The following is a 25,603-nucleotide window of genomic DNA, read 5'->3' as shown; positions in this document are numbered from 1 at the left end:
ACTTTATTCTTAAAAAGATTTTATTTATTTATTCATGAGAGACACAGAGAGGGTCAGAGACACAGGCAGAGGGAGAAGCAGGCTCTATGCAGGAAGCTCAATGTGGGACTCGATCCCAGGACCCCAGGATCACACCCTGAGCCAAAGGCAGACACTCAACCACTGAGCCACCCAGGTGCCCTGTGTTATAAATATTTTAAAATCAAATATTTAGGGACACCTAAATAGTGGCGTCCCAAGTGGAAGGAAAGGTTTCAGGTAAAAAATAAATACTCTCAGATCACCAAGACTGAGTTATGATGAAATAGAAAATATGTACAGAACAATTATTAGTATGGAGATTGAATCAGTAATCAAAAATCTTACAACAAAGTCCAGGATCGGATGACTTCGATGATGAATTCTATCCATGGATTTTTAAAAGAAAATTCTTTTATATACTCTTTACATGAAAAGGGCACCTGGGTGGCTCAGTCCATTAAGTATCTGCCTTTGGCTCAGTTGTGATTCCAGGGTCCTGGGATGGAGCTCCGCATCAGGCTCCCTGCTCAGCCAGGAGTCTGCTTGCCCCTCTGCTCCTTCTCCTCTTCCTCCCTGCTGCTTGTGCTCTCTCTCATTCTCACTCCCTCTCTTGCTCTCAAATAAATAAAATTTATTTTTTTAAAAAAGCCAAAACAAAAAATTTACAGTTAACCCAAAATCTAGAATTTTTGTTCATCATATAACACAGAGAGAAAAAAAAACCACAAGAAATATAAGATATTTGCAATAGATATAATTGAAAAATAATTAGTTTTCGGAGTATATAAAGAATTCACGCAGACAGGTAAGAGAAAGAAAGAAAGGACATCTGTAAAGAAAACAAAAGACAGGAAATGGGAAACCCAAATGGTCAATAAACACACGAAAAGGTCCTTAATTCGATTAGTAATCAAAGATGATAACAGAAAACCATAGTGGGAAATACCACACACCAGACCCAGACAGATTGGTCAAAATTTTAAGGTCAAAATACTCAGGATTCTGATAACCTGCTGTGGGAATGTACTGTTATGGAAAAGAGTTGGCATTACCTGAGAAAACTTAAGACACACATACTCAACCACCCAAAATTTCAGTCCTAGAAAAATTTGTGCTGTGTGCACCAAAAGATAAACAAGAATCTTCCCAGTGGCATTGTTTGAAATATCCCCCAAATTAGGAAAACCCAAATGTCCATCAGTAGTAGGGAGGATAACTAACTCATGGTATATTCACCCAATGTAATACAATGATGATGACAATTAAAAATATACAGCAAGAATGCAGTGAATTTCACATAAAAAGTAGATAAAAGGAAAAAGTAATAAGACAATTCATCCTATGTGATTTCTTTCATATAACGAATTTCAAAAAAAATAAATAAAGCTGTTGGAGGAAACAAAGGTGGTAAAGCTAGAAAGAAAACCAATGAAATGATCACAAGTCAAGAGAGTGGTTACTACTAAGAGTATGAATATTAATTCAGGATAAAAATTCTTCCCAAACTTGGACCTTCTTTAACCTGAAGCCACCAAAAGTCTATAGCAAACATCATTAGTCATGGTGAAATGTTAGGAGCAACAATAAAACAAGAATACCCTACTGCTGCCTCCTGGGACACTCTCCTGCCTGCACATGCAAGGGTTCTGGGTGTAAATCACTCCTGAGGACATTTATGTGACTTTTCTTTTTTTATGATCTTATTTATTTATTCAAGAGAGAGAGAGAGAGAAAGAGAGGCAGAGACATAGGCAGAGGGAGAAGCAGCCTCCCTGTGGGGAACCCAATGTGGGACTCAATCCTAGGACCTTGAGATCACACACTGAGCCAAAGGCAGATGCTCAACCACTGTGCCCCCACGTGACTTTTTAAAAAAAGTTTTATAGGGACGCCTGGGTGGCTCAGCGGTTGAGCATCTGCCTTTGGCTCAGGGTGTGATCCCGCAGTCCCGGGATCAGGTCCCACATCGGGCTCCCTGCATGAAGCCTGCTTCTCCCTCTACCTCTGTCTCTGCCTGCCTCTCTGTGTCTCTCATGAATAAATAAATAAATGCTTTAAAATTAAAATAAAAATAAAAAAGTTTTATTGACATATAATTTAAATAGCATAAAATTCTCTGCTTTAAGTATACAATTCAGTAAAAAAAAAAAAGTATAATTCAGTGATTGTTTTTAGTAGATGTATAGATTAGTGCAACCATCACCACAATCCTTTTTTTTTTTTAATTGTATTCATTCATTCATGAGAGACACACAGAGAGAGAAGCAAAAGTCAGCCGTTCAACTGCTGAGCCATCACCACAATCCTATTTTAGAAATGTGGAAACATCACTCCAAGAAGTTCCCTGGGCCCAACTACAACCATTTCCCATTCCTTCCCCTGGGCAACCACTAACCTGCTTTCTCTAAAGATGTACCTACTGGGACATTTCAAATAAATGGAATCATACGTATGGATCTTTTGTGTTTCTTTTACTTAGCCTTTTAAAGATTCATCCATATTGTAGCATATATCAGTACTCCATTTGTTTTTATTGCTGAATAGTTTTCCATTGTATGGATGTACATTTTGTTTATCCATTCACTAGGTGATTTTCTTTTCACTAGGTGATTGATATTTTGATTATTTCCAGTCTGGCTATTATGAATAATGCTGCTATAATATTTGCCTAGAAGTCTTTGTGTCAACCTATGCTTTTGTTTCTCTTGGGTAAATAGGGATAGAATTGCTAGGTCCTATGATAAAATTAGTATTTAACTTGTTAGGAAACTGCCAAAATGGCTGCACCATTGTACATTTCAGCAACAATGTGTAAGAGTTCCAACCTATATGACTTTTAAAAGAATAGCAGATGCTGGGAAATTTTTGGATTTGTAAGAGCTCTTATACACTAAGGATGTTAATCCTTATTTTTTCCTATACTACACATGTTTACAATTTCATGTTAACTGAAAAAAAGGACAATTTCAACTATGTTAAAAAATTGTGTAGATGGGGGTGGTGGTGGTAAGACAGGAAGGAAATAAGCCAAGATATACATTATTGTTGCTGTTTGTAGGAAACAGGCAAGTGAATTCTTTTTTTGTTTCTGTATTTTTTTCTTTACTATCTGAACTTGCTAAATGAGGAAATATTAATATTCATTCTGATTATCAAAGTAAGTAAAAAACTAAGAAAGAAGAAGGGAGGAAAAGAAAAAAGAGAAGGAAGGAGGGAGCATAGGAGAGAAAGAAGGAAGGAGCCCTTAGACTTGCTCATCTCACCTCAAAAAGGAGGCTGAAGGCATCTTCCTCCTGACTTGTAAGGTGGACTGATAAGCCCTTAATGAAGACCCCTTGAGGGTTTTCCACAATGGTCATTGGTGTGACTGATGGTCCAACACAGGGCAGAGTAGACAGGAGATCAAATAGACTTTCGTTGTAGATTTCCAGGTAGGAAACACGCACAGTGATGGCATGTGTGGGGCGTTCTTCGATCATCCTAAAAACCTAGATGGGATATTGGATGGCAGTCACCAAGAGCAAAACTCCAATGACCAGCCAGTGTTAGGAGAGTTCTGACTTCAGCAGAGAACAAGATGTACAATGAAAAAAATCTTTGTCCTGGGACACCACCTGGGTGGCTTAGTCAGTTAACTGTCTGACTCTGGCTCAAGTCATGATCTCAGGGCCCTGGGATGAGCTCCACATCAGGCTCCTTGCTCAGTGGGGCATCTGCTTCTCCCTCTCCCCCTGGCTCTCCCGGCCCCTGCTCACATTTTTTTTCTCTCTCTCTCTCTCTCAAATAAATAAATAAAATCTTAAAAAAGAAAAAAATCGGGACACCTGGGTGGCTCAGTGGTTGAGCATCTGCCTTTGGCTCAGTGCATGATCCCGCAGTCCTGGGATTGAGTCCCGCATCAGGCTTCTTGCATGGAGCCTGCTTCTCCCTCTGCCTGTGTCTCTGTCTGCCTCTCTCTGTTTCTCATGAATAAATAAAATCTTAAAAAAAATCTTTGTCATAAAAGAATTTGTAGTCTAGCTGGCATGATGGTCATCATCAACAATTACTAGTATTAAGTCCATTGAGTGATACTTATGGTCATGTAGTTTTTTAAAGCCTAACTTAACAGGTTGCACAGTCCCATGACATGATGAATGGAAAGGACTCTGGAGTGCAGATCCCTTATTTTATGGGGTCTCACTATATGTAAGCCTCTTTCACAACTATTATTTAATTCCATTCTCAAAACTCCTCTGTGATTGAAGCAGGGCAGGGGGCTATGCCCATCTGTTAGAAAGCTTCATGAAATGAAATTGTTTGTCTGTGGTCACTCAGCTAGTAAGAGAAGCCAAGAGCAAACTCAGCCTTCCCAACTGTTAATACCCTCCCTGGTACTTATGGCCAGGTGACTTTGGACTGGTCTTTCCCCTTCTCTGGACCTTAACTTTCTTAACTGTCAAATGCAGGGGAAGGTTGGGCTGAATGATCCCCTGAGGCTCCCACCTGGCTCTAACAGTCCAGGTATGTGCTGTCCAACATGGTAGACACTAGCCACAGGTGGCTGCAGAGCACTTGAAATGTGGCTGATGCAATTGAGGAACTGAATTTTAAATTTTATTTAATTGTAATTAATTTGAATTTAAATTTCAAAGTGGCTCCAAAATTCAGTTACTGTTGAACTTTCAGTATGTTTGGAACAACTTGGGTTTATACTTTTTCAATGGTAAATTTTATGAAATCTTTTTTTTTTTAAAGATTTTATTTATTTATTCATAGACACAGAGAGAGGCAGAGACACAGGGAGAGGGAGAAGCAGGTTCCATGCAGGGAGCCCGATGTGGGACTTGATCCCGGGTCTCCAGGATCACATCCCAGGCTGTAGGCGGCGCCAAACCGTTGTGCCACCGGGGCTGCCCAATTTTATGAAATCTAAATACAAATCCAGTATGCCTGGTATGTATTTAGTGTCTAACTTGAAATGGGCCATAAGTGTAAAATATACACTGCAAAGACTTAGTATGAGAAAAATAATGTAAAATACCTCAAGAATTTTCATATTGACCACATGTGGAAATTATATTTTACATATATGGAATTACATAAAATACATTCTTAAAATCAACTTAACCTGTTTTTCTTTTTAAACTGTGGTCATGAGAAAACTCAAAATTGCAAGTCTGACTTCCATTATATTTCTACTGGGCAGCACTGGGCTTGACTACTGAAGTCTAAGATGCTGAGATCCTGAAGCTCTGACAGTGGGGCACAAAGGATATTGCTTCACAAATTAGAGCATGAGTGGTTTATTCACTAGAGGGTTATCTCAATTTCTTATAAGACACAACTCTAAAATCTCAAGATGCTTTTGGGGAAAAGCCCTTTGCCTCCTACATCCTAAAAAAGGGTCCTCCCAGAACTCCAAAGGAAGGCCCCTCTGTCCTGTCTTCAGAGTTCCCAGACCCCCAGGACTGACAGCCCTGAAAGCTCACGTTGTGCCCTGCTTCTTCCCTTTGCTCTTTCTGGGGCTGAGGTGGTAAAAGAAGCCAGAGCAGGCCAGTAGGGAAATTCTGCAGGAGTCTATATCCCACTCATTAAAACAAGGAAGGAACATGATTAGGACCTCCAAATTCTCTGTGATCCAAACTATAGGATCACAGATCAGCGCAGCAGCAAGAGGTCAGTTGGCGTGTCCAAATCTCTCCTTCACAAATGAAGAAACTGGCTCCACATGAGCTTGGGTCAGACTTTGAAACCTCGGTTTCCTGAGGCCCCTGCACCCTCACCCCTGCAATGCTTATCCTGTCTTCAGTAGCAGGCCTGAGGTCGGCAGCAGCTGTGGTAGAGAGGGGACCTTCTGTGGCACCCCACCTGTGGGCCCGCTCTACCTGCTGTAGGGCACGAGGAAGGATCCCCCGGTGCTTGTAATTCTCGGTTGTCCCTGTCATGGTGTATGTCTTGCCAGCTCCTGTCTGCCCGTAACACATGATGGTACCTGCAAATATTTGGAAGCACGTCTTGGTGATGTCCAGGAAAATAGCTCCAAGGATAGCTCTCTTATTCCCCAGTATGTCTGGTGCCAGCCTGACTCCTGGTGTGAAGGTGGCCATCAGGAGCAGCCATGGACCTGAGGAATTCCTGCCATTGGAGGTGGGTGGGCAGGGAAACAGACATAAGTGGTCAAAACAGAGACTGCTGCTCTGAATCTATGCCCCATGTAATGCTCTACTGCTCCCTGTGCCAAGAGAAGATCTGACCCTAGAGCTTCCAAGCAGAGCAGGGAATCCCAGGGAGCAGAACTGGCAATTTTCCTAATCAGGTGAGGTGGGAGATAGGAACACTGAACTGCAGCTCTTCTTTAGCAAAGCCATGAACTGCCAGAGTCTTGGGTGGAAGCCTTATTGGAGCTGGCCAGGCAGGAGGCCAGAAGAGCTTTCAAAATCCCGGGGGGGGGGGGGGGGAATCCCTGGGGAAGAAATGGGCATGGGAAGGAAATTTCCTGTTAATGGGGAGAATCCTCTGTAGAATGCAAGCTCCCACAGGATTAAACAGGGCTGCTAGTTGGTCCCATGCCACTTTTGAAACATCATCATGATAGGTCCTGATCTGGTCCCACCACCCTCTTCAGGAAGACTTCCTCTTGCACCTCTAACATCTATGGGGTCTACTCTACCATCACCACTAGGCTCTGGGACATGAACTATGCTATCATCCTGGGCTCCCATTCCCCTCTGCCCTTCCTCCTGGTTTGGCCATCCTGAGCCAGACCCATCCCAAACGCTGCTTCGGGGCAATGCTGGACCGTGGAAATCAGCATTTGCCTTCACCACACCAATCCTCTAGTTCCTGGGGTTGGTTGGTAGGTTTTACACAAGGGGCTCTAACTCAGCATGTAAGCTGAGGTCAGAAACAGTGTCTACTGGGATCCCTGGGTGGCGCAGCGGTTTGGCGCCTGCCTTTGGCCCAGGGCGCGATCCTGGAGACCCGGGATCGAATCCCACGTCAGGCTCCCGGTGCATGGAGCCTGCTTCTCCCTCTGCCTGTGTCTCTGCCTCTCTCTCTTTCTCTCTGTATGACAATCATAAATAAAAAAAAAAAAAAAAAAAAAAAAAGAAACAGTGTCTACTGGGGTGCCTGGGTGGCTCAGTTGGTTAAGTGCCTGCCTTCAGCTCAGATCATGGATCTTAGAGTTAGCCCTGTGTTGGGCTCTCTGCTCAGCAGGGAGTCTGCTTCTCCCTTTTCTGCTGCCCCTCCCCCAGCCCTTGTTCGCAAGCATGCTCTCTCTCAAATAAGTAAATAAAATATTTTTTTCAAAAAGAAAGTGTCTACTAACACAAATGTGTAGGAAGAAGTCACTGCATTTGGGACTCAAAGCCCATTTATGATTCCACAGCACCCAGGGCCCAAGACTCTCAACCTTCTAGGCCTTCTCAGTTGCTCTGTCTCTACCTCCTCGGGGACATACGACTTCAGGGTCAATGAAGACCACAGCTATGTATCTCAAGCGGGATACATTACAATGTGTGGGCATCAACCCTAAACAGACTTTTTCTTTTTTTTTTTTTCTTTTTAAAGATTTCATTCATTTGAGAAAGAGCGCAAGTAGGGGGAGCAGCAGAGGGAGAGGGAGAAGCAGGCTCCCCACTGAGTAGGAAACCTGATGCGGGGCTCAATCTTGGGACTGCCTTCTGCCAACCTGACTGAGCCACCCAGGTGCCTCCCTACACAGACTTTTTAACAGAAGACCTAAAACTTGCAGATAGGGAGCATTCTAGTCACATTGGCAAAGTTTACAAATTGTGATATATCCTTTCTACAGACTTTCAAATTTTCAAGCAATCTTAGACTGAATTAGTTTGTAAAAATTTCCCAATAAAGCTGCTTGTAATTTGTTAAGGCAATCCAACTCTACTCCATTTTTCTGTGCTATATGTAAATAACCCCATACTGGAATAGGAAGAGTGACTGACTTCGCCAGTAGAATGAATGAAGTAGCTCCTACCAGGTAGCCAAGAGAAAACTATTGGAATTCAATCAAATTCATAAGGACATTATCCTCAAAGCTAATATTTGAGAGATTTGGAACAGGATAATAGTTCAATCCCCATGACCTATGGAGAGCCACAGCCTTCCTATCTTCCTAAGAAGGCAGGATCCCAGAACTTTGGATCAAGTCATGGCCACAATATCACCAAGCAAATAATCAGTTTTCCACCATAAGAATATTGAGATAGACAAATAAGCAATCAGAAGTTAGCACGTGAGGTTATCTTTTATTCTAGTCACCATAAAACACTTGCATCTCTTCCTCCAGGAAGGGTTCTGCGGGTTCTTACGTAAAACAACTGTCAATTAACTACATTACCATTGTATCCATCGAGGGCCTGAGCAACCACGTCCTTTGCCACTGTCTCATACACCAAGTCCTGGGAGGCATTGTGGAGAACTCCATCCAGCTTGAACGACCAGTCTGTCTGCTTGTTATTGACAAATCCTTTCTGAAGATCTTTTTTTATATGAATATCAATGCTCTAAAAAGAGAGGAAAAGAGAGAGTGAGCTAGTTTTTAGGAAACCAGTATGAAAAACTCACTGCCAGCTGAGGCCTGACTTGGAAAAGAGAGAGGAAGTGAACTTTAGGAAGAACAGGTACTTCCACAAATGGGCCAATAGTCTAATGATTTCTTTGAGATGGGAGAGGGAAGATCCTGCAGGGAAGCCACACAACCCTCAAGGCGGAAGGATCAGGAGACCGAAGCACCTCCTAGTTTCAGGACTTGTCACCTTAGGTTAGAGGGTACTATTTGTCTCTGTTCCCCTATGTATGAAATGGGGGGAGGGGGCGTCAAGAACATTCACCATGTTTCTATTTTTTTTTTTTAATTTTTATTTATTTATGATAGTCACAGAGAGAGAGAGAGAGGCAGAGACACAGGCAGAGGGAGAAGCAGGCTCCATGCACCGGGAGCCCGACGTGGGATTCGATCCGGGGTCTCCAGGATCGCGCCCTGGGCCAAAGGCAGGCGCCAAACCACTGCGCCACCCAGGGATCCCACCATGTTTCTATTAAACAAGCTTTAGACACATTCATTAAGCACAGTGAGGTCTTGAATTAGGCCAGAGAGAACAGTGGGGACACAGGTCTGGGCTTGAGCCACATCTTTTACATGCTATAGCCCACTGTGAATAATGATGAATTAATAGCCACAGAAGAGGCTTTTCTTGGCTTCTCAGACTTAGTTCCTCACTGGTACTACAGCAAATTAAGGGTGCCTGCCCATTTGTAATTTAGATGAACAGATTAAAAAAAAAATTTAGGGATCCCTGGGTGGCTCAGCAGTTTGGCACCTGCCTTTGGCCCAGGGCACGATCCTGGAGTCCCGGGATCGAGTCCCACGCCGTGCTTCTGGCATGGAGCCTGCTTCTCACTCCTCCTGTGTCTCTGCCTCTCTCTCTATGTCTATCACAAATAAATAAATAAATCTTAAAAAATAATTTTTTTAGAACCCTCCAGAGCAAGCCACTATGGCAGTAGCTGGTTTAGGAACACATTATGTTAGGTAAGTGGTAGGTTTCAGTCTTCACAATGGGGACTTCTTATGTAAAGAGAGTCTTGTTGGAACTTTATACTAGATGCCCTAATTCAGGAGCCAAGACACAGCCATATGCAGAAAAAGTAAGATCAAGAAAAAGAGGTTTGGTCCATCCACACATTAAATGCTCTGTGCTTCTGTGTTCACTGAAAATGTGTCCAGCAATATATACTTCACAGGGCTATACATGAGTTTTTTTCTGACTGCCAGGACTTGCAAAGCCTGGGTAGTTTGCTCTTGAATTCTTCCCTTAAAGAATGTCTCCATGTTGCCCGGAGGAGATTCACAGCTGTTTGCTGAATGAAAACATAGGGCTTTCTCAACCTGTCCCAAGCCTGTCATGGGCTTCAAAAAGTTTGTCAGGATAGTGATAAAGGCAAGGGGATGGATCAATCTTCCCAGTTTTTCAGATAAGAGTTTCTCCCACTGGTTTGGTAACTTTACCAGTTATCAACTTAGGACATTCTTACTGGATGCCCCACCCCGCCCCGCCCCAGGGGAGTGGTGGTTATAAAAGCAGATCTGATCACCAGAAAGTTTTGTGTGGACAAATGTCAGTTTTTATGTATCAGATACGAGGATGAAGGTAAATCTATTAATCAAAAATACAATTAAAAACGGGAACTTCAGGAGTTTCCTCAGAATTGCTCAGAAGCAATCCAGAGGGAGGGTTTGGACTTGTTGGACTCTGGAGTCCATCTCAACTTTTATCAATTCTGTCTCGGTTCTTTTTTTTTTTTTTTTTTTTTTAGATTTTACTTATTTATTCATGAGAGGCACAGAGAGAGAGAGAGGCAGAGACACTGAGGGAGAGGGAGAGGGAGAAGCAGACTCCATGCAGGGAGCCCAATGTGGGACTCGATCCTGGGTCTCCAGAATCATGCCCTGGGCCTAAGGCAGGTGGTAAACCGCTGAGCCACCCAGGGATCCCCGTCTTGGTTCTTTTTTTTTTTTTTTTAAGATTTATTTATTTATTTATTTATTTATTTATTTATTTATTTATGATAGACATAGAGAGAGAGAGAGAGAGAGAAGCAGGCTCCATGCCGGAAGCCCGACGGGGGACTCAATCCCTGGACTCCAGGATCGTGCCCTGGGCCAAAGGCAGGCGCTAAACCGCTGAGCCACCCAGGGATCTCCCCGTCTTGGTTCCTAAAGGATGTTTAGAGACAGGGTCAAGCCGTAGCAAGGTGGGACAGAGAGGGGCAGGCCAGTGAAGACAAGCATGCTCCACTTACTTTGTTGTCATCTCCGTATTTGATCATCTCATGAGCAAAGTCGTCGGTGGGTTTGACACGGACGAATGCGTGAACTTTTTTCCTAGTACCCATTCTAGCTAAAAAGAAGAGAACAGTGCAACTTTCAGTGGTCATCATCAAGTGACAAGGGGAGGTATCATACATTAAGATCAGAACAGAGTGAGATACAGTCTGTGTTTTCCTATCCCACTAACAGCCAGTCTTCCTTTTTACCTCTTAGCATGTCAGTGCTCTATCCACAGGACACTGCTCTCAACATGTATAGGCACTTCCTACTTTACAGGCTGACTCATCAATTCCCACCAATGGCTCCCTAAGAGACAGATATACAAGACAAAAAGAATGCTCCCTTTAGTGGTCTATCTAATCTTAGATGTATTATTCCCTAAAAATGTTCTGTAACTGAGTCCATTCATGCTTTGCCTCATTCGTTATATTTTCCTCAAAAATTTTAAAAATTGGAGGTGCCTGGGCAGCTCAGTCAGTTAAAGGTCTGACTCTTGGTTTTGGCTCAGGTCATGATTTCAGGGTCATGAGGAGCCCCATGACTGCCTCCACACTCAGCCCAGAGTCTGCTTGAAATTCTTTCCCTCTCCCTCTGCTTGCGTGCTCACTCACTCTCTCAAATAAATAAAATCAGGGCAGCCCGGTGAATAAATAAATTCAGGGGTTAGCACCACATTTGGTCCAGGGCGTGGTCCTAGGGACCCGGGATCGAGTCCCACATCGGGCTCCCTGTATGGAGCCTGCTCCTCCCTCTCTGTCTGTGTCTCTCATGAGTAAATAAATAAAATATTTTTTAAAAAATCATTTAACAGGGGATCCCTGGGTGGCTCAGCAGTTTGGCGCCTGCCTTTGGTCCAGGGCGCGATCCTGGAGTCCTGGGATCGAGTCCGGCGTGGGGCTCCTGGCGTGGAGCCTGCTTCTCCCTCCTCCTGTGTCTCTGCCTCTTTCTCTCTCTCTCTTTTTTTCTTTTTTTAATTTTTTTTTATTATTTATTTATGATAGTCATAGAGAGAGAGAGAGAGAGAGAGAGAGAGAGAGAGAGAGGCAGAGACACAGGCAGAGGGAGAAGCAGGCTCCATGCACCGGGAGCCCGACGTGGGATTCGATCCCGGGTCTCCAGGATCGCGCCCTGGGCCAAAGGCAGGCGCCAAACCGCTGCGCCACCCAGGGATCCCTTTTTCTTTTTCTTTTTTTTTTTTTTCTCTCTCTCTCTATGTCTATCATAAATAAATAAATCTTAAAAAAAATCATTTAACATTTTTTTAAAAAATTGAATTGCATAACCAAATGATAATAAATCTCATATTTTATTGGATATTAGTCTCATTGGTGAAATTACAAGAGGCCCTCTCCTAAGAGAGCCTGTGTAAAAATATTTAATACTAATTAGACAGAAAATTTTGGTTCCAGCATTGACATAGAGTGGAGAAGCAAAGAGGGTTATTAAACAGAAGGAATGACTATGCTATATTTATTGCTTTGAGGGGAACTTAAAACTAAGTTCTTCAGGTGCCTTTTATACACTGAGAATAAAAAAAATTAAGTATTGAGAGAGAATGTCAAGAGCTCTAAGGAAAGCTAAGGAAAAAAATCAATCTGTAATAATCATCAATTGTACTAAACCTATTTAAGTATATTAGAAAACAAGATAAAGTCTATGAAAATATATTTAACCTCATTGTTTGAAATTATTGGGGAAATACAAAATGTATTTGTATTTAACAAAATACAATTTTAAATTGTTCAGAGAGGAAACATTTCTAATTTTACATATAAGTTTCCTTAATATCCTATATGTTGGCAAATTGAATTTAAATAAAATATTTTTAAAAATAAGTTCCCATTATATCAGTCTAATATTTTTTCTTTCCTTTTTTCTTTTTTTAAGATTTTATTTATTTATTCATAAGAGACACAGAGAGAGAGAGAGAGAGACAGAGACAGAGACACAAGGTAGACGGGGAAGCAGGCTCCATGCAGGGGGCCTGACGTGGGACTCCGGGATCATGCCCTGGGCTGAAGGCGGCGCTAAACCACTGAGCCACCTGGGCTGCTCACTTTCTTTTTTTTTCAAATAACATGAACAATATTAAGTAGTCTATGATCATGTAGTCCTAACACTAGGCTCTCACATTCAATGATTTCACTTTTATGGAGCTATACATATAAAGAAAGAATGTTAAAAACTCATTTAGAGTTCAAGCTCTAAATGTACAAAACGCACTTGGAATAGAGACAAGGCCCAAGGGTTTGGAGTGTGCTTCACGGTACACTTCTCTTCTGACCTCCCTTCTCATGGTTAAACCACTTCAGTAAGAAACCAGGCATTTGCCACTAAAATAACCTGTACCTTCATAGGGCAGGAGAGAGGAGTTGAAACCAAAGAACTCTCCTGGATATTATTGAAAAACAAAATAAACAAAACACAAAAAACCACCAACAAAGGAATTTGTTGAATTTATGAGTAGTTAAGGAAACATGAGACATAGGGCACTGATTCAATTCCTATTCAAATTGGAAAACAAGCAACAATATAGTTATTAAGGAAAAAATAGCTTGCTTGAGCTACTGCAAAGAACTTTAACAAATAAGCTGCTATGATGCAAAATATTTTTAAAAAACTAATTGTTAAGACATTTACTGTAAAGAAAAAGTCATGCATGACAGGGATTTCTTCTCCGAATTACAGTTAATTATTTTACTTTTTAAAAAAGCACATTAAACAAAGAATATTAACATTTTACGTGATATTATCTAACAACATTACATGAATGTTACCTCATAAAAATGATTGCAGATTTCAAAAATATTAATGTTCCTCTACGTTTCTAAACACAACTTGCAATGACCATTAGATTTCTTATTATAATCATATTGTCATCAATCGTATTATCTCTATAGAAACAAATTAAATAGACAGTTCCTGCCCTTTATTTACAGTTTCAATGACATTGACAAGTGAAACCCTAACCATTACAAGCCCTTCAGATATCAAATCAAATAAGCAAACATGTCACTTTCATATTTGTTTACTGTAGAGCTGTGTCCACTTGATACATTCCTTAAGTAATTATTTCACGAAGTCTTTTCACAGCCATTATGGGACCATTCAGACTTTTTGATTTTTAGAAAAATGAGTCTGAAAGGTATTCAGGTGATCAAGGATGATGGCTTATCCAATTTCAGTTCTAAAATTTTTGTCTGCAAAATTGAACTTAAGGAATACAAAGCCACAGATAGCTCTAACATGGATCCCAAATTGAGGAAATTGAAGAGAAAATCTTAATTCCAAATTCACTTTGATCTAGGCTATTGGGAAGTTGTGAGTGGAGGAAGGTGTGTTTTGACTCAAGCAAACTTACCATCAATCTCTAAAGTTCTGGGAACCATTGCTTACACCAGTCTGAAGGCCCAACCTCCCACCCTAGATGCCCTCCAAAAGGAATCAGCCCAGATGGCAGGTGCCCAGGCCTCATTCCTGGAAGCCCCCATCCACTCAGCACAGGAACGGTACAGAAAAGCTCAAGCATTGCCCTCCCCTCAAGAGCGGGGCCTGCAATTTGCCAGCACGCACATGCAGTCCCCTATCTTCCCAAGGCCCACCCCATGCTCACATCCATGGCTCCAAGTATGCCAGGAGCTATACCCACTAAGGCAAGCCTTCTCTACTTTTTTAAAGATTTCTTAAAAAAGATTTTATGTATTTATTCATGATAGAGAGAGAGAGAGAGAGAGAGAGAGAGAGGCAGAGACACAGGCAGAGGGAGAAAGAAGCAGGTTCCATGCAGGGAGTCCGATGAGAGACTCGACCCTGGGACTCCAGGATCGCACCCTGGGCCAAAGGTAGGCGCCAAACTGCTGAGCCACCCAGGGATCCCCAAGATTTTATTTTTTTAAGTAATCTCTACACCCAACATGGGGCTTGAGCTCACAAATCTAATATCAAAAGTCACACACTCTACCAACTAAGCAAGCCAGGCACCCCCCACAAGCCTTCACTATTAACTCCTCTTGCAAGGCTGCGATTCAGCAGGCACTAAACACCCAGACATTTAGAGACCCCATGCCAGGGGATCCCTGGGTGGCGCAGCGGTTTGGCGCCTGCCTTTGGCCCGGGGCACAATCCTGGAGAGCTGGGATCGAGTCCCACGTCGGGCTCCTGGTGCATGGAGCCAGTTTCTCCCTCTGCCTGTGTCTCTGCCTCTCTCTCTGTCTCTGTGTGTGACTATCATAAATAAATAAAACAAAAACAAATTAAAAAAAAAAAGAGAGACCCCATGCCATCTTGCACTTACTGAAATAACGCTTGTTATCATTCTTACGCCGCATCATTTGAGTGGGTTTCCGCTCCCAAATTAAATTACAAGTTGCTTGAGGGATACAACTGTGCTTTATCTCTTTTGAATCCCCGCTCAATGTCAAGAACAGTGCCCAGCACAGAGCAGGAACTCTGGAAATGGTGGTTGGTAGTGATGGTCATGGCTGGAAGTCAGAGGGTGGCTGAATCTCCACATGTGGGTCCATCTTCGGTCACTACTGAGAGAGTCCCAAGGGGCATATGTCACTCCCTGTCACATCACCTCCAGTCCCTGAGTCCACAGCCCTTCCAAGAGGACACTAAGTTTCCAGGCACCACTTGCAAAAAAGCCATATTCAGTCCCTCACCATGCCCTCTCTTTTAGCACGGTTTTTCCCTGCCAGGACCTTGGGGGGAATGCTCTTCTCTCATGGCCGCCGCCCTTATATAGTTCTGCTGTAAGTAAGTGAACGTCTGAGTGGCCACCAGGAGACTTCTCTGAGAGGCTCGTGGTTTCCTTATTGTTTGAAGGGTGAGAATGAACAGAATTGCTACCAAGTACCTCTGAGGGCTGGATAAAAGGAGAAGGAGCATCTGCTGGGACAAGTCCCTCCCTACCTTGCAGCGCTCCTGCCCAGGCCAGGTGCTCTCATAGGGAATCCTCACAGCTATCAGAGCGGCGGCAGCGTCTGAACCCCAGAGTTCAAACGCAGCCGGCCTCGATTCCAGGCAGAACTGGCCTTCTCCCCTTTCCTCACCCAACATACCGGACCCTTGCGTGGAGCGCGGGAGGCAACGGGCCTTGGGGCCATTCTTGTCCTTCTCTGGTGCGGTTTCTTCATCTGCAAAGCGAGTGGCTCGACCTGGCGATCCCGAAGCCCCCTCCAGTTCGAAAACTGACGAGTACGGAAGGGTCCAGAAGACCTCTGGTCCCCCACTTCGCGCCCTCTCAACCTCCGCACCGACGCAGAGCCCTCGTGGGACCGAAGAACGTTAGATTCGAAGACCCTATGCCCCAGGCAGCCCGCAAGCGCGCCCACGATGCCGCGCCCTCTCCTCCGCTCCAGTTTCCCGGGTCAGCGAGCCAAGCAGGGGGACTTGATGGAGCGGTGTTCGGATGGCAGCCGCTGCCCGCCGCCTCGGCGTAAACTCCCTCTCCAGCCTCGCTTCTCCCCACCCGGGCGGCGCGTGGCCCCTGATCCCCGGTGTGGAGGCAGTGGCCCGCCAGCTGCTGGACCGCTACCAGTGCAGCGACCGCAACCCCGCACTCGCGGCTGCAGAACTGTGTACAGAGGCGCCATGGCAACCGGACGTTTCCGCCGATGCCGGAAGTATCAGGGTAGTGGCGGAAATGAATTCCGCAGCCCTGAGTCGGGATACGAGTACGGTCAGGTCCGGATCGGGAAGACGGGAGATGGGACCGGCTAATCCAGAAAGACTGAGGCAGCTGCAGGCGCGAAAGCACGGTCGGGAAAGCGAGGGAACGAAGGCTGCGCTCGCACTAGGAAGCGGGGCAGTGGCGCTTCCGGCGCAGAGCGGTAGGAGACTACGGCGGCCGCGCAGGGCCCCCTGCGTCCAGCCGGGCGTTCCTGGCGCGCTCCGCGCGGCCTCGCCCCGCCCCGTTTAGTATCGAGCCGGCCGGCCACGCCTGCGCAGTCGCGGCGGCCGGGGAAGATGGTGGAGGACGGCGCGGAGGAGCTGGAGGACCTGGTGCACTTCTCCGTGTCCGAGTTGCCTAGTCGCGGCTACGGCGTCATGGAGGAGATCCGGCGGCAAGGCAAGCTGTGCGACGTGACGCTCAAGGTACGGAGCGCTGGGCAGCGTGGGGCTGAGGGATAAGGAAAGAGGGGCAGGGGTAGAGGGGGGGAGAGAGGTCTAGCGGGCAGAGCGATGGGGCGAGGAGGTTGGAGGGAGACCAAGTAGGGGAGAGACAGGTGCCAATGGGAGCGGGGGATTGGGGCTGAGTGGGGCGACGGGCAGGGACAGCCTCTCCGCCCTTAGAAGGATAGGCTGGGAGGTGCGCGGCTCAGGCCCTCGGGGTGGGAGACATCGAGGTGCCCGCCTGCCTTTCCTATCACACAGACGGTAGAAAATGGACTTACAGCCCCTCTGGAGAGGAGGGGACGGTGGCCGCCTCTACATTCTGAAGGGCACCCGTGAAGCACCTTCTCTTGTCACCGTAGACATTTATTTGTGCCCCTCCAAGTTAGCTGTGCCGTTGTAAGGCGTAGGCTTCTTCTTAGGAGTCATTGCTTGCCCTTGCTTGTTAGATTACTACCTTGTCTCTTAAGAGCTTTTAAAATCAGACCTGGACGTCTCTGCAGGTGGGCATCCACTCTGCCCCGCAGTGGAAGGTGCACCACCCTCACTACCTCCGCAAAGGTCTTCTGCGTGGGGAGAGGCATCCCTTAACCACCTGTTCCCTACTGGCATCCTGGGCCCAGGAGCCAGCCTTGCTCCCCTGCTTTGCATCCATTCCTGCCGGAGAGACATGCTGTGCTGCTCCTTGGCCCAACTCTTGAGCCCTCAGGGGCCCTCCAGGTGGAAAGGTGCTGCTGTGAACTGTGTGTTGCCTATTGGGCTTTGGCTGGAAGGCTCTCAGCATCTGTGGAGGACCACATATAATATATGTGCACATGCAGAGATCTTTTTGCCCTGCTTATTTTCTACAGAATTAAGGAAACACCCCCCCCCCCCCCCCGCCGCCCCCGGACTTGAGTCAGACCTCTGGATACAGGAGAGTAGAATGGTTAAGAGTGAGAAGATAGAAGGATTTGGATTAAAATCCTAGTTGTAACCTTGGGCAAGTTACTTAATCTCTCTAAGCATCAGTCCTCCAAAGGTAAAAACAGGGATGATTTCTTCTAACTCCTGGTATTAGTGTGAGAATTCAGTGAGGAAATTTGTGGTATTCTTTGCATGATGCCTGGCTTAGGTTTTTCATCCTCCGAAGGAGGTTGGGTTTTCCAAGAGAGGAATGAAATGGCCTGAGAGGAAAAAGGATGGAAAAAAGGATCTTTAGCGGGGGACCAAGGGGTTTGAGATAGATGAACTAAATAAAGGACGCAGAGGAGGTAAATGTAAATGAGAGATTTTCGTCCATGTTGATTACGTGGTAGAAGATGTCGAGGCTGCTAGAGGTTTGTAAGAAGAATGATCTGCTTGTGGCAATAAGACTTGGGGTGAGTAGAGACTGGTGAAAAGCAGTAATAGGGGAGAATTTGGAGGTTAAGATTTAGGCTGTAAGGGTGAGCCGGGTAAAGCTCGTGAGACACAGAAGCAAGAGGGTTTAATGGAGTGGGACAGGTACAGATATCGCTATGTAAATTGAAGCAATGTGTTTTGTCTCTGCATTTAATGCAATACAGAATATAACAACTCTTCATCATAACAGTGCTTTTTTTTCATTCATAGGGACAAGAAAGTTATCAGAGGTAGTTCCAATCGATAACGTCAGTCTAAATTGCTGTGTTAGTTTCAAGCATCTGGGACATAAGGACTAGTACGAAGGCACAGGGAAGAGCTGGAGAGGACCTAGAGTGTTTGTTTCATTGGTTTTCTAGCTCTTTCAAGGTACAGCCTGAGGAGTAGCTCATGGCCGTGTGATGGTGAGGGCTGGGGAGAAGCCCAACAAACCAGACTTTCCTTCATTTCACTCCCCTGCACTAGAGCTGCTCTGTGATATCTGTTTTGGTCTTTCTCTTTCTCAGGATGGAGTCTTTTCCTGAAACTTATGATGTTTCTGGACTGTCTTCCAAATACATACTGAAAAATCATTTGGAAGCTTTTTGTTGTGGGATGGATTTATTGACTAGTGGGCCTCCTTGCAGGGCAGTGCTTCTCAGTCTTAAGCAGCTATTAAAATTACCTGGTGGCCTGTTCGCACACCAGGTAATGGTGGACCTCACCCCAGAATTTTTTTATTCAGTGCGTCTGGCATGGGCCCGAGAATTTACATTTCTGACAAATTTTCCAGGGGTGCTACTACTCCTGGCCTTGCGTTACATTCTGAGAGCCAAAGCTGTAGGGTGATGGACCTGCCCTTTTCAATGCAATATGTGCAGAGTCCATGGACCTTCATTCAGGCTTCTGCGTGAGTAGAATGAGCTTGGCTGTTATCCTAGGAACCTCCTGATGGGAGGAGCCTGGGGGCTCTTGCTTCCACATGCAGACTTTCACTTAATTCCCCAAAATGGTGCCACTTCTTTGTCTTCAGCGGTTGGTTGCCTTTCTGCCCAAGTCTGGAGTCTCTAATTCATCCTGTCCAGATGATAAACCTCCAGTCTTCTGCTGGAGTGGTGACAGAAGAGTTGCCTACCTAGGGGAGGGGGCCAGTACTGCTTGATTTCAGCCTCCCTTATGTTCACATCTTCAGAGGAAACCTGAATCTCCAGCAGTTGAGATTTAGCAGAGACTCTGCAGTGGCTTGCCACGTTCAGCACTCGGTGTTCAGTTGAGCCAGTTTATTCATCTTCCAAAGTTTGCTGATATTTTTTATCTGCTCTCTCTCTCTTTCAGCTTTTTTTTCCTTGGGAGCTTTGCTGTTCCTTGATTGTCAGTTTGAGAGATGATATAGCACAGATTCAAGCCAGACTGCCTGGGTTTGAATCCTGACTCTGCCACTTACTAGTTTTGGAAACTTGGGCAAGTTCCTTAAACTAGCTGGGGACTCAGTTCCTTCATCTGTAAAATGGACATCATCACCTACCTAATAAGAGTGTTAGGGATTCCATTAGTTAATGCGCTTAAAATAATCATGTTGTAAATGCTCAGCACACAGCAGAGATTTATGAACAGTGATGTCATTATGAATGATAATGATGGGGTTTCTAGAGAGGAGAAATAAATGAGTATGTTTAACCTGCCATTTTGAATTTGTTCTAGCTTCTAATGAATTCTGGATGATTTTATCTAAACATAATGTTCATTGTCTTAACAGAGTTTGCAGACCACTACTCTGCTTCAGTAGCCTGCATTTTCCCAGAGGACGGGACTTGTTCAAAGTCACAGATTGAGTTAGGCAGAGCTAGAATTAGAGACTGGACTTCTGGTTTCTGTTTTCCTGGTTAAAATGTTCTTTCGTGCTCTCCTGGTGCCTCTTCTATCACTGACAGTGACGTACCCGATTCTATCTGCTACCATGTGATTTAATCTACCTCAAGTCACTTGTACTCATTCTTAACAACAGGTCATCTTTTCTATCTTCCCGAGCTTTAGGGAGTGTGTGATAGTGTTAGCAGGTATGATGCATTCTCAAAATTCACTTCCAACTCTCCAACCTTACTTAATTTTGTTTTGGAAATAATTGAAATTTAAATTTCTTGGGCACCTATTGGATTATTAAGAAGAGGTAGAACAGAAAGGGTAATGATATTGGATTTTTAAAATCCTATTCTATGTCTGTATTGACTGGAACCTTTTTTTAAAAACTGAAAATGATGAACCCCCTCCCCAGAAAAATGCAACATATTTAACATACACACAAAATTTTGCACTCAGGCAATTCCCCTGGGGCCCATCTCTGGCTCATAGGTTATGAATCCAGCTGGGTATTGTTCTTCTAACAGAAAAAGCCCATGGTCCATCTACGTGACAAATCATTTTATCTTAAAGGTTAGGAGGACAGTAGTGCAAGACTTCTTGGCAACGTGTAGCATCAGGCTTGGTCTGGGTAGAGAGGTTTGCATCTGTTGAGGCTCTCATCCCCTTTTGCCAACAGCCAGTTTCCTCTCCTTTCCTGTGGGCTACCAGTTGCCCAGTCCTCAGGCCGCATCTGTCAGGTTCCCCTGGGTCCAGTGAGTTGAGCAGACTCCCCAGATTCAGTGAGTGTTCACCATAGTTTGTTATTCATAAGATCTAGACCCAGCACTTAAACATTGTTCTGTTCTCTCCTCACCTACTCCTTTTTCTTTATTTGTGAGAGCAAAATGGGATCACCAGACTTGCATATTATTCACTGACCCATAAGCTTAGGAGAGGAGCTTCCTTCTCGCTCTGTTTCGCAACCACTAATGAATGGTTTTTCATTGATTTGCTGGCATCAATCTTCTACCATTTCCCTAAGGCCCCTGCTAAGGTTTGAACCCAGATCTGAGAATTTATCCTCCAGAAGGAAACGTCTTTTCCATGGGTAAAAGGCACAGTATTCGAATATTTCCTTTTGACCCACTAAATCCAGGTACACAGTTCTCATTGAAGCTGGCTTCAAGAGCCACACATTTGAGTCTGAAATATTGCCTCATTTGCTCCCACACTGATTTGGTGACGAAAGAGTATGTGGAAAGGATATCAGGAAGTGAAGTAAGGACTTGTTGATGCATGCCATTTTTATGTTACATGTGGCATAGTGAGTTACACAGGTTAATTATAGAGCTAGGAGAATACTATGAAAAGGAGCCATAGAGGTTGTCTATCAGAGCGATTCATTTTAAATATTAAAAAAAACCTGAGGCTTAGGGATATTAAGGGATTGCCCAAGGCACAAAGCTATATTTTCTGGGATCCAGCATTGCTTTTTATTGGTGGTGGAAGGAATGCTTTTGCATCCTCTTTCAGATTACTCACCTGCTCTGCTGCTGTTATGAAGCAGAATAGGGAATGCCATCTGCAGTCTCATTTTCTTTTTCTTTTTAAAGATTTTATTTATTTATATGATAGCAGCACGCAAGCCCAAGCAGGGGGAGCAGTAGAGAGAGGGGGGAAAAGCAGAGTCCCTGCTGAGCAGGGAGCTAAGCGTGGGGCTCAATCCCAGGATCCTGGGATCATGACCTGAGCTGAAGGCAGATGCTTAGTGGACTGAGCCACCCAGGTGCCCCCGCAGTGTCATTTTCAAGTATGGAGGACAGCGATGTATATGTCCGGTTGCAACACCATTGCTCTATTTCAGGAGAGAAAAAAGATACGGGTTTAAAATTAAAAAAAAAAAAGATGCCAGTTTTATTTGCTAGCCTTTTGAATTCTGGACTCTTGATTTTGAAATGGCACTGCATTGAAAAACTTGTGCTTCTGAATATTGTTCGTTCTCAGAATTTTCTACTGACTTTTCTGAGGCATTTGTGTTTGTTTCCAGCCTTGCCTCTTTTGAGTGAACAATTAGACCCAAGAGGAAGAATGTGCTTCTTGAGAGCACGTGAGCACTTGCACTTAGGATATGAATTCATGTTCATCAAACAGTTAGTTTTGCTCTTTCTTCTTCAAGATATGTTGTGGGTAATGCTGTTACATTTGAACACCAGTCAGAGGATGAAAGAGCTTGTGGCTGCCCGATGTGTGGGTAGGGAAAGGGAGTTGGGAGCGTCCTGAAAAATCAGTTACCACCCAAGCAGCATTCATGGGGTTCACCGTGAGGCTTCTGCATGAGTTTAAGAAGCCTGTGTTCAGGGATGATTCCTACAGCAGGCAGTTCGATGGAAAATGGGATCACATTTGTCTAAAGGTGTGTTCCTCGCCCCTTCTAAATTATCAGTCTGGTACCTCCCATCCTACTTTTGATTTGTTGAGTGTAGGCATTCCTATTGTCTCTTTGGTAGAGAGCCAGCCAGTTTCCCCACAGTTTAGGAAGGCCTCTTCCACATGAACAGCTGACCACATCACCACTCATTTCCAGCTTGGGAGAAGAGAAGGAACCAAGATGTGTGAACCAGGAGTTGGCAAGCATTTTCTGTAAAGAGCCAGATAGTAAATATTTTAGGGTTTGTGGGTCATACAGTTTCAGTTGCAACTGCTCAACTCTGATATTGTGGCACCAAAGCAGCCGTACATAACTCATACGTGAATGAGTATGGCTTTGTCCCATTAAAACTTGATCTACAAAAACAAGTGTAGGCCAAACCCGTTGGCTGTGGCTGGCAGACCCCTGTTGTATAGTGATATGGCCTTTGTAAAGTTCAAGGCTTTTGTTGTAGGTTACACTTCTTTTACAGCCCCAGCATATACTTCTGTTGTTCCAATACAGTATCTAGCAGGTGGAAGCATCTCTTGTTAAAGAGTACAGATGGACCAGAAGTGAAGAACTTTCTTTTTCCAGCTCACTGCAGGTGATCATAGGACTATCCTGGTTGATGACTGAATAACTGACATAGGAGAAGTTACTGTTAAATTTTGCATCTCATCTTTAAAGTCTTTTGGCTCTGGGATCCCTGGGTGGCGCAGTGGTTTGGCGCTTGCCTTTGGCCCAGGGCGCGATCCTGGAGACCCGGGATCGAATCCCACGTCAGGCTCCCGGTGCATGGAACCTGCTTCTCCCTCTGCCTATGTCTCTGCCTCTCTCTCTCTCTCTCTCTGTGACTATCATAAATAAATAAAAATTTAAAAAAAAATTTAAAGTCTTTTGGCTCTGCTGGAGCTTGAAGGAGACTATTTCCAAAACGTTAACTAAAGACACCATGCTCCCTTTCTGTCTCAGTTGAAGCTGAGGATGCTTAGCTGCTTGCAGAATGGCAGGCCAGAGGAGACCGTGTTGGCTCCTGTGTTCCAGTGGACCTGACTGGCTGTGTTCAGGGCCGTGAAGGTAAGGGCCAGAATTGGGGCTTATGGCAGGCACGGTAGATAGTTCACAAATGGCCCAATATCTCTGGGCAGAGTGTACAGCAGTTCTGATCAGAACACAAAAATGTTTTTCAAAAAATGAGTTCAAGGGTAGATATTTATATATATTCATAGGAGAATTACAATAGCCAAAAGATGGAAGCAACCCAAGGTGTACCAATGTTGACTGGATGAACAAAATAGTACCCCATTTTGTTGAAATACATATAATAGAATATTATGCAGTCTTAAAAATGAAAGAAATTTGGGGTGCCTGGCTGGCTCAGTCAGTAGAACATGTGACACTTGATCTCAGGGTCATGAGTTCAAGCCCCGCATTGGGTGAGGAGCCTACTTAATTGAAAAAAAAAAAGAAAAGAAAAAGGAAATTCTGACACCTGCCACAACATGGATAAACCTTAAAGACTTTATATATTGAGTGAAATAAGCCAGTCACAAAGGAACAGATGGTATGTGATTCCACTGAAATGAAGTAACCAGAGTACACAAAGAAAGTAGAATGGTGGTTACTCAGGGACTGGGAGGAGGAGGGAATGGGCAGTTAGTGTTTAGTGGGGATGGAGTTTTAGTTTGGGAAGATAAAAAAGTTCTGGAGATAGATAGTGGGGATAATGGTACAGCAATGTGAATATACTTAATGCCACTGAACTATACACTTAAAAATGGTTAAAATGGTAAATTTTATGTTACATAGTTACCACAATTTTTTTAAAAAGCTACTAAGCTCAAGATGGGCAAGCGAGATTGCTCATAGTGCTTTGATTGCAAAGACCCTAAAAACAGAAGCTGGCTCTGTGTCCAAACCCACTGATGAGAAACATGGGATACCAAGGAGTAATCTTCCCCTGTTCTTTTGCTTTTGTAGTGTGCTGCTTCAGCTGTTGAGAGCCAAATTTTGTCAGCTTAGCCCTGTAGCCGCACTTCTAATGATCACTTAAAAGGAATTGATTTCTAAGAGTTACATAATATTTAAACGATGGACACATGTCATGAGCTTATTTTTCCTGTGCTGATTTGTAAAATCTAAACGTCCTGTAACCTTGACAGACCTGTCCTGAGGACCAACAAAACACACTAATGCTAAAATGTCTTTCAAATAAAAGTTTGTTGGTGTAGTCTGTGAATTATAAATGGCTTTCAAAAATCTATTTGTTTTGCTTATTTTGCTCCTAAATACTAGACCTGCATTTCATGTTGATCCTTATGCTAAATAGTGTCTCAAATGAAAGCTCTTTCCCTCCTAAACCATCACTGCTTTTGTTCATAGATGGCACACCATCCATGTATTCAGGATTGAAACTCTGGAATTGGCTTCAGCTCATCCTGTATTTTGTGACATTTATCACAATGACAATGATGTAATTATTTACACTACCATAACTCCATGAGAGCAGGAACTATGACTGATTTATTCACTGACATGTCTATATAACAGGCACTTATTTAGTAAGCCGCTGTTGTAATTTGGATCCTCTTAATCTTTTTCCTAACCCAGGATTTCTTGAGTAGTATATTGAGAGAATTCTTATAGACACTTGAGGGGATGGTCCTTGTACAGCTATTGGACTGTTTTTCCCCAGGCTCAGGTCCGATCCTGTAGTTCTCTGGCTCTGAGTGGCTTCCCATTTCATGCTTATTCAACAATATCCTCAGCAGATAGGTCAGCACCTTCCTCATGCCAAGCACTATTCCATGTGCTGGACACACGGCCGTGAGCAGGGTAAGGCACCCCCTCTGAGTAGAGGGGTAGGGGGTACAGAGGCAGACAATAAACAAATATGTATAAAATGTCCAGTGATGATAAGTGCTAGGAAGGAAGATAAAGCAGGACAAGAAGACTGATAAAGTGTTGTTTTTGTTAGACCAGAACCAGCCTCTGTACATAGAGATCTGAATGAAATG

At 44.2% G+C, this 25,603-nt stretch overlaps 2 protein-coding genes across 23 annotated transcripts in view; one reads left to right on the top strand and one right to left on the bottom strand.

Annotated features, from left to right (window-relative positions):
* KIF9 (kinesin family member 9) overlaps positions 1–16,694 on the bottom strand; it is a 54,517-nt gene extending 37,823 nt beyond the window's left edge. For 2 of the 17 annotated variants that reach the window (XR_011994417.1, XM_072721041.1), the window contains exons 1-6: positions 15,922–16,062; positions 15,153–15,393; positions 10,831–10,928; positions 8,366–8,531; positions 5,889–5,995; positions 3,285–3,509 (exon numbers count right to left, since the gene is read on the bottom strand). Coding sequence is in view for 15 of the 17 variants with exons in the window: in XM_072721041.1 (XP_072577142.1) it covers positions 3,285–3,509; positions 5,889–5,995; positions 8,366–8,531; positions 10,831–10,928; positions 15,153–15,189 (633 nt within the window). In the remaining 2 variants the exon portion in view is untranslated. Of the gene's footprint in view, positions 1–3,284; positions 3,510–5,888; positions 6,139–8,365; positions 8,532–10,830; positions 10,929–11,064; positions 11,165–15,152; positions 15,394–15,921 lie in introns of those variants that run through there. The other 15 variants (XM_072721038.1, XM_072721039.1, XM_072721031.1 and 12 more) reach the window with 14 other exon arrangements.
* KLHL18 (kelch like family member 18) overlaps positions 16,517–25,603 on the top strand; it is a 54,169-nt gene continuing 45,082 nt past the window's right edge. The window contains exons 1-2 of one of the 6 annotated variants that reach the window (XM_025989085.2): positions 16,780–16,957; positions 23,559–23,663. Coding sequence is in view for 2 of the 6 variants with exons in the window: in XM_025989079.2 (XP_025844864.1) it covers positions 16,829–16,957 (129 nt within the window). In the remaining 4 variants the exon portion in view is untranslated. Of the gene's footprint in view, positions 16,958–23,558; positions 23,664–25,603 lie in introns of all 6 variants that reach the window. The other 5 variants (XM_072721043.1, XM_025989079.2, XM_072721045.1 and 2 more) reach the window with 5 other exon arrangements.

The sequence above is a fragment of the Vulpes vulpes genome, chromosome 9 (genome assembly GCF_048418805.1).
Source record: "Vulpes vulpes isolate BD-2025 chromosome 9, VulVul3, whole genome shotgun sequence".
In the NCBI taxonomy this organism is placed as follows: Eukaryota; Metazoa; Chordata; class Mammalia; order Carnivora; family Canidae; genus Vulpes; species Vulpes vulpes.
The sequence above is the reverse complement of the archived record's forward strand: the minus strand, read 5'-3'. Positions and strand labels throughout refer to the sequence as shown.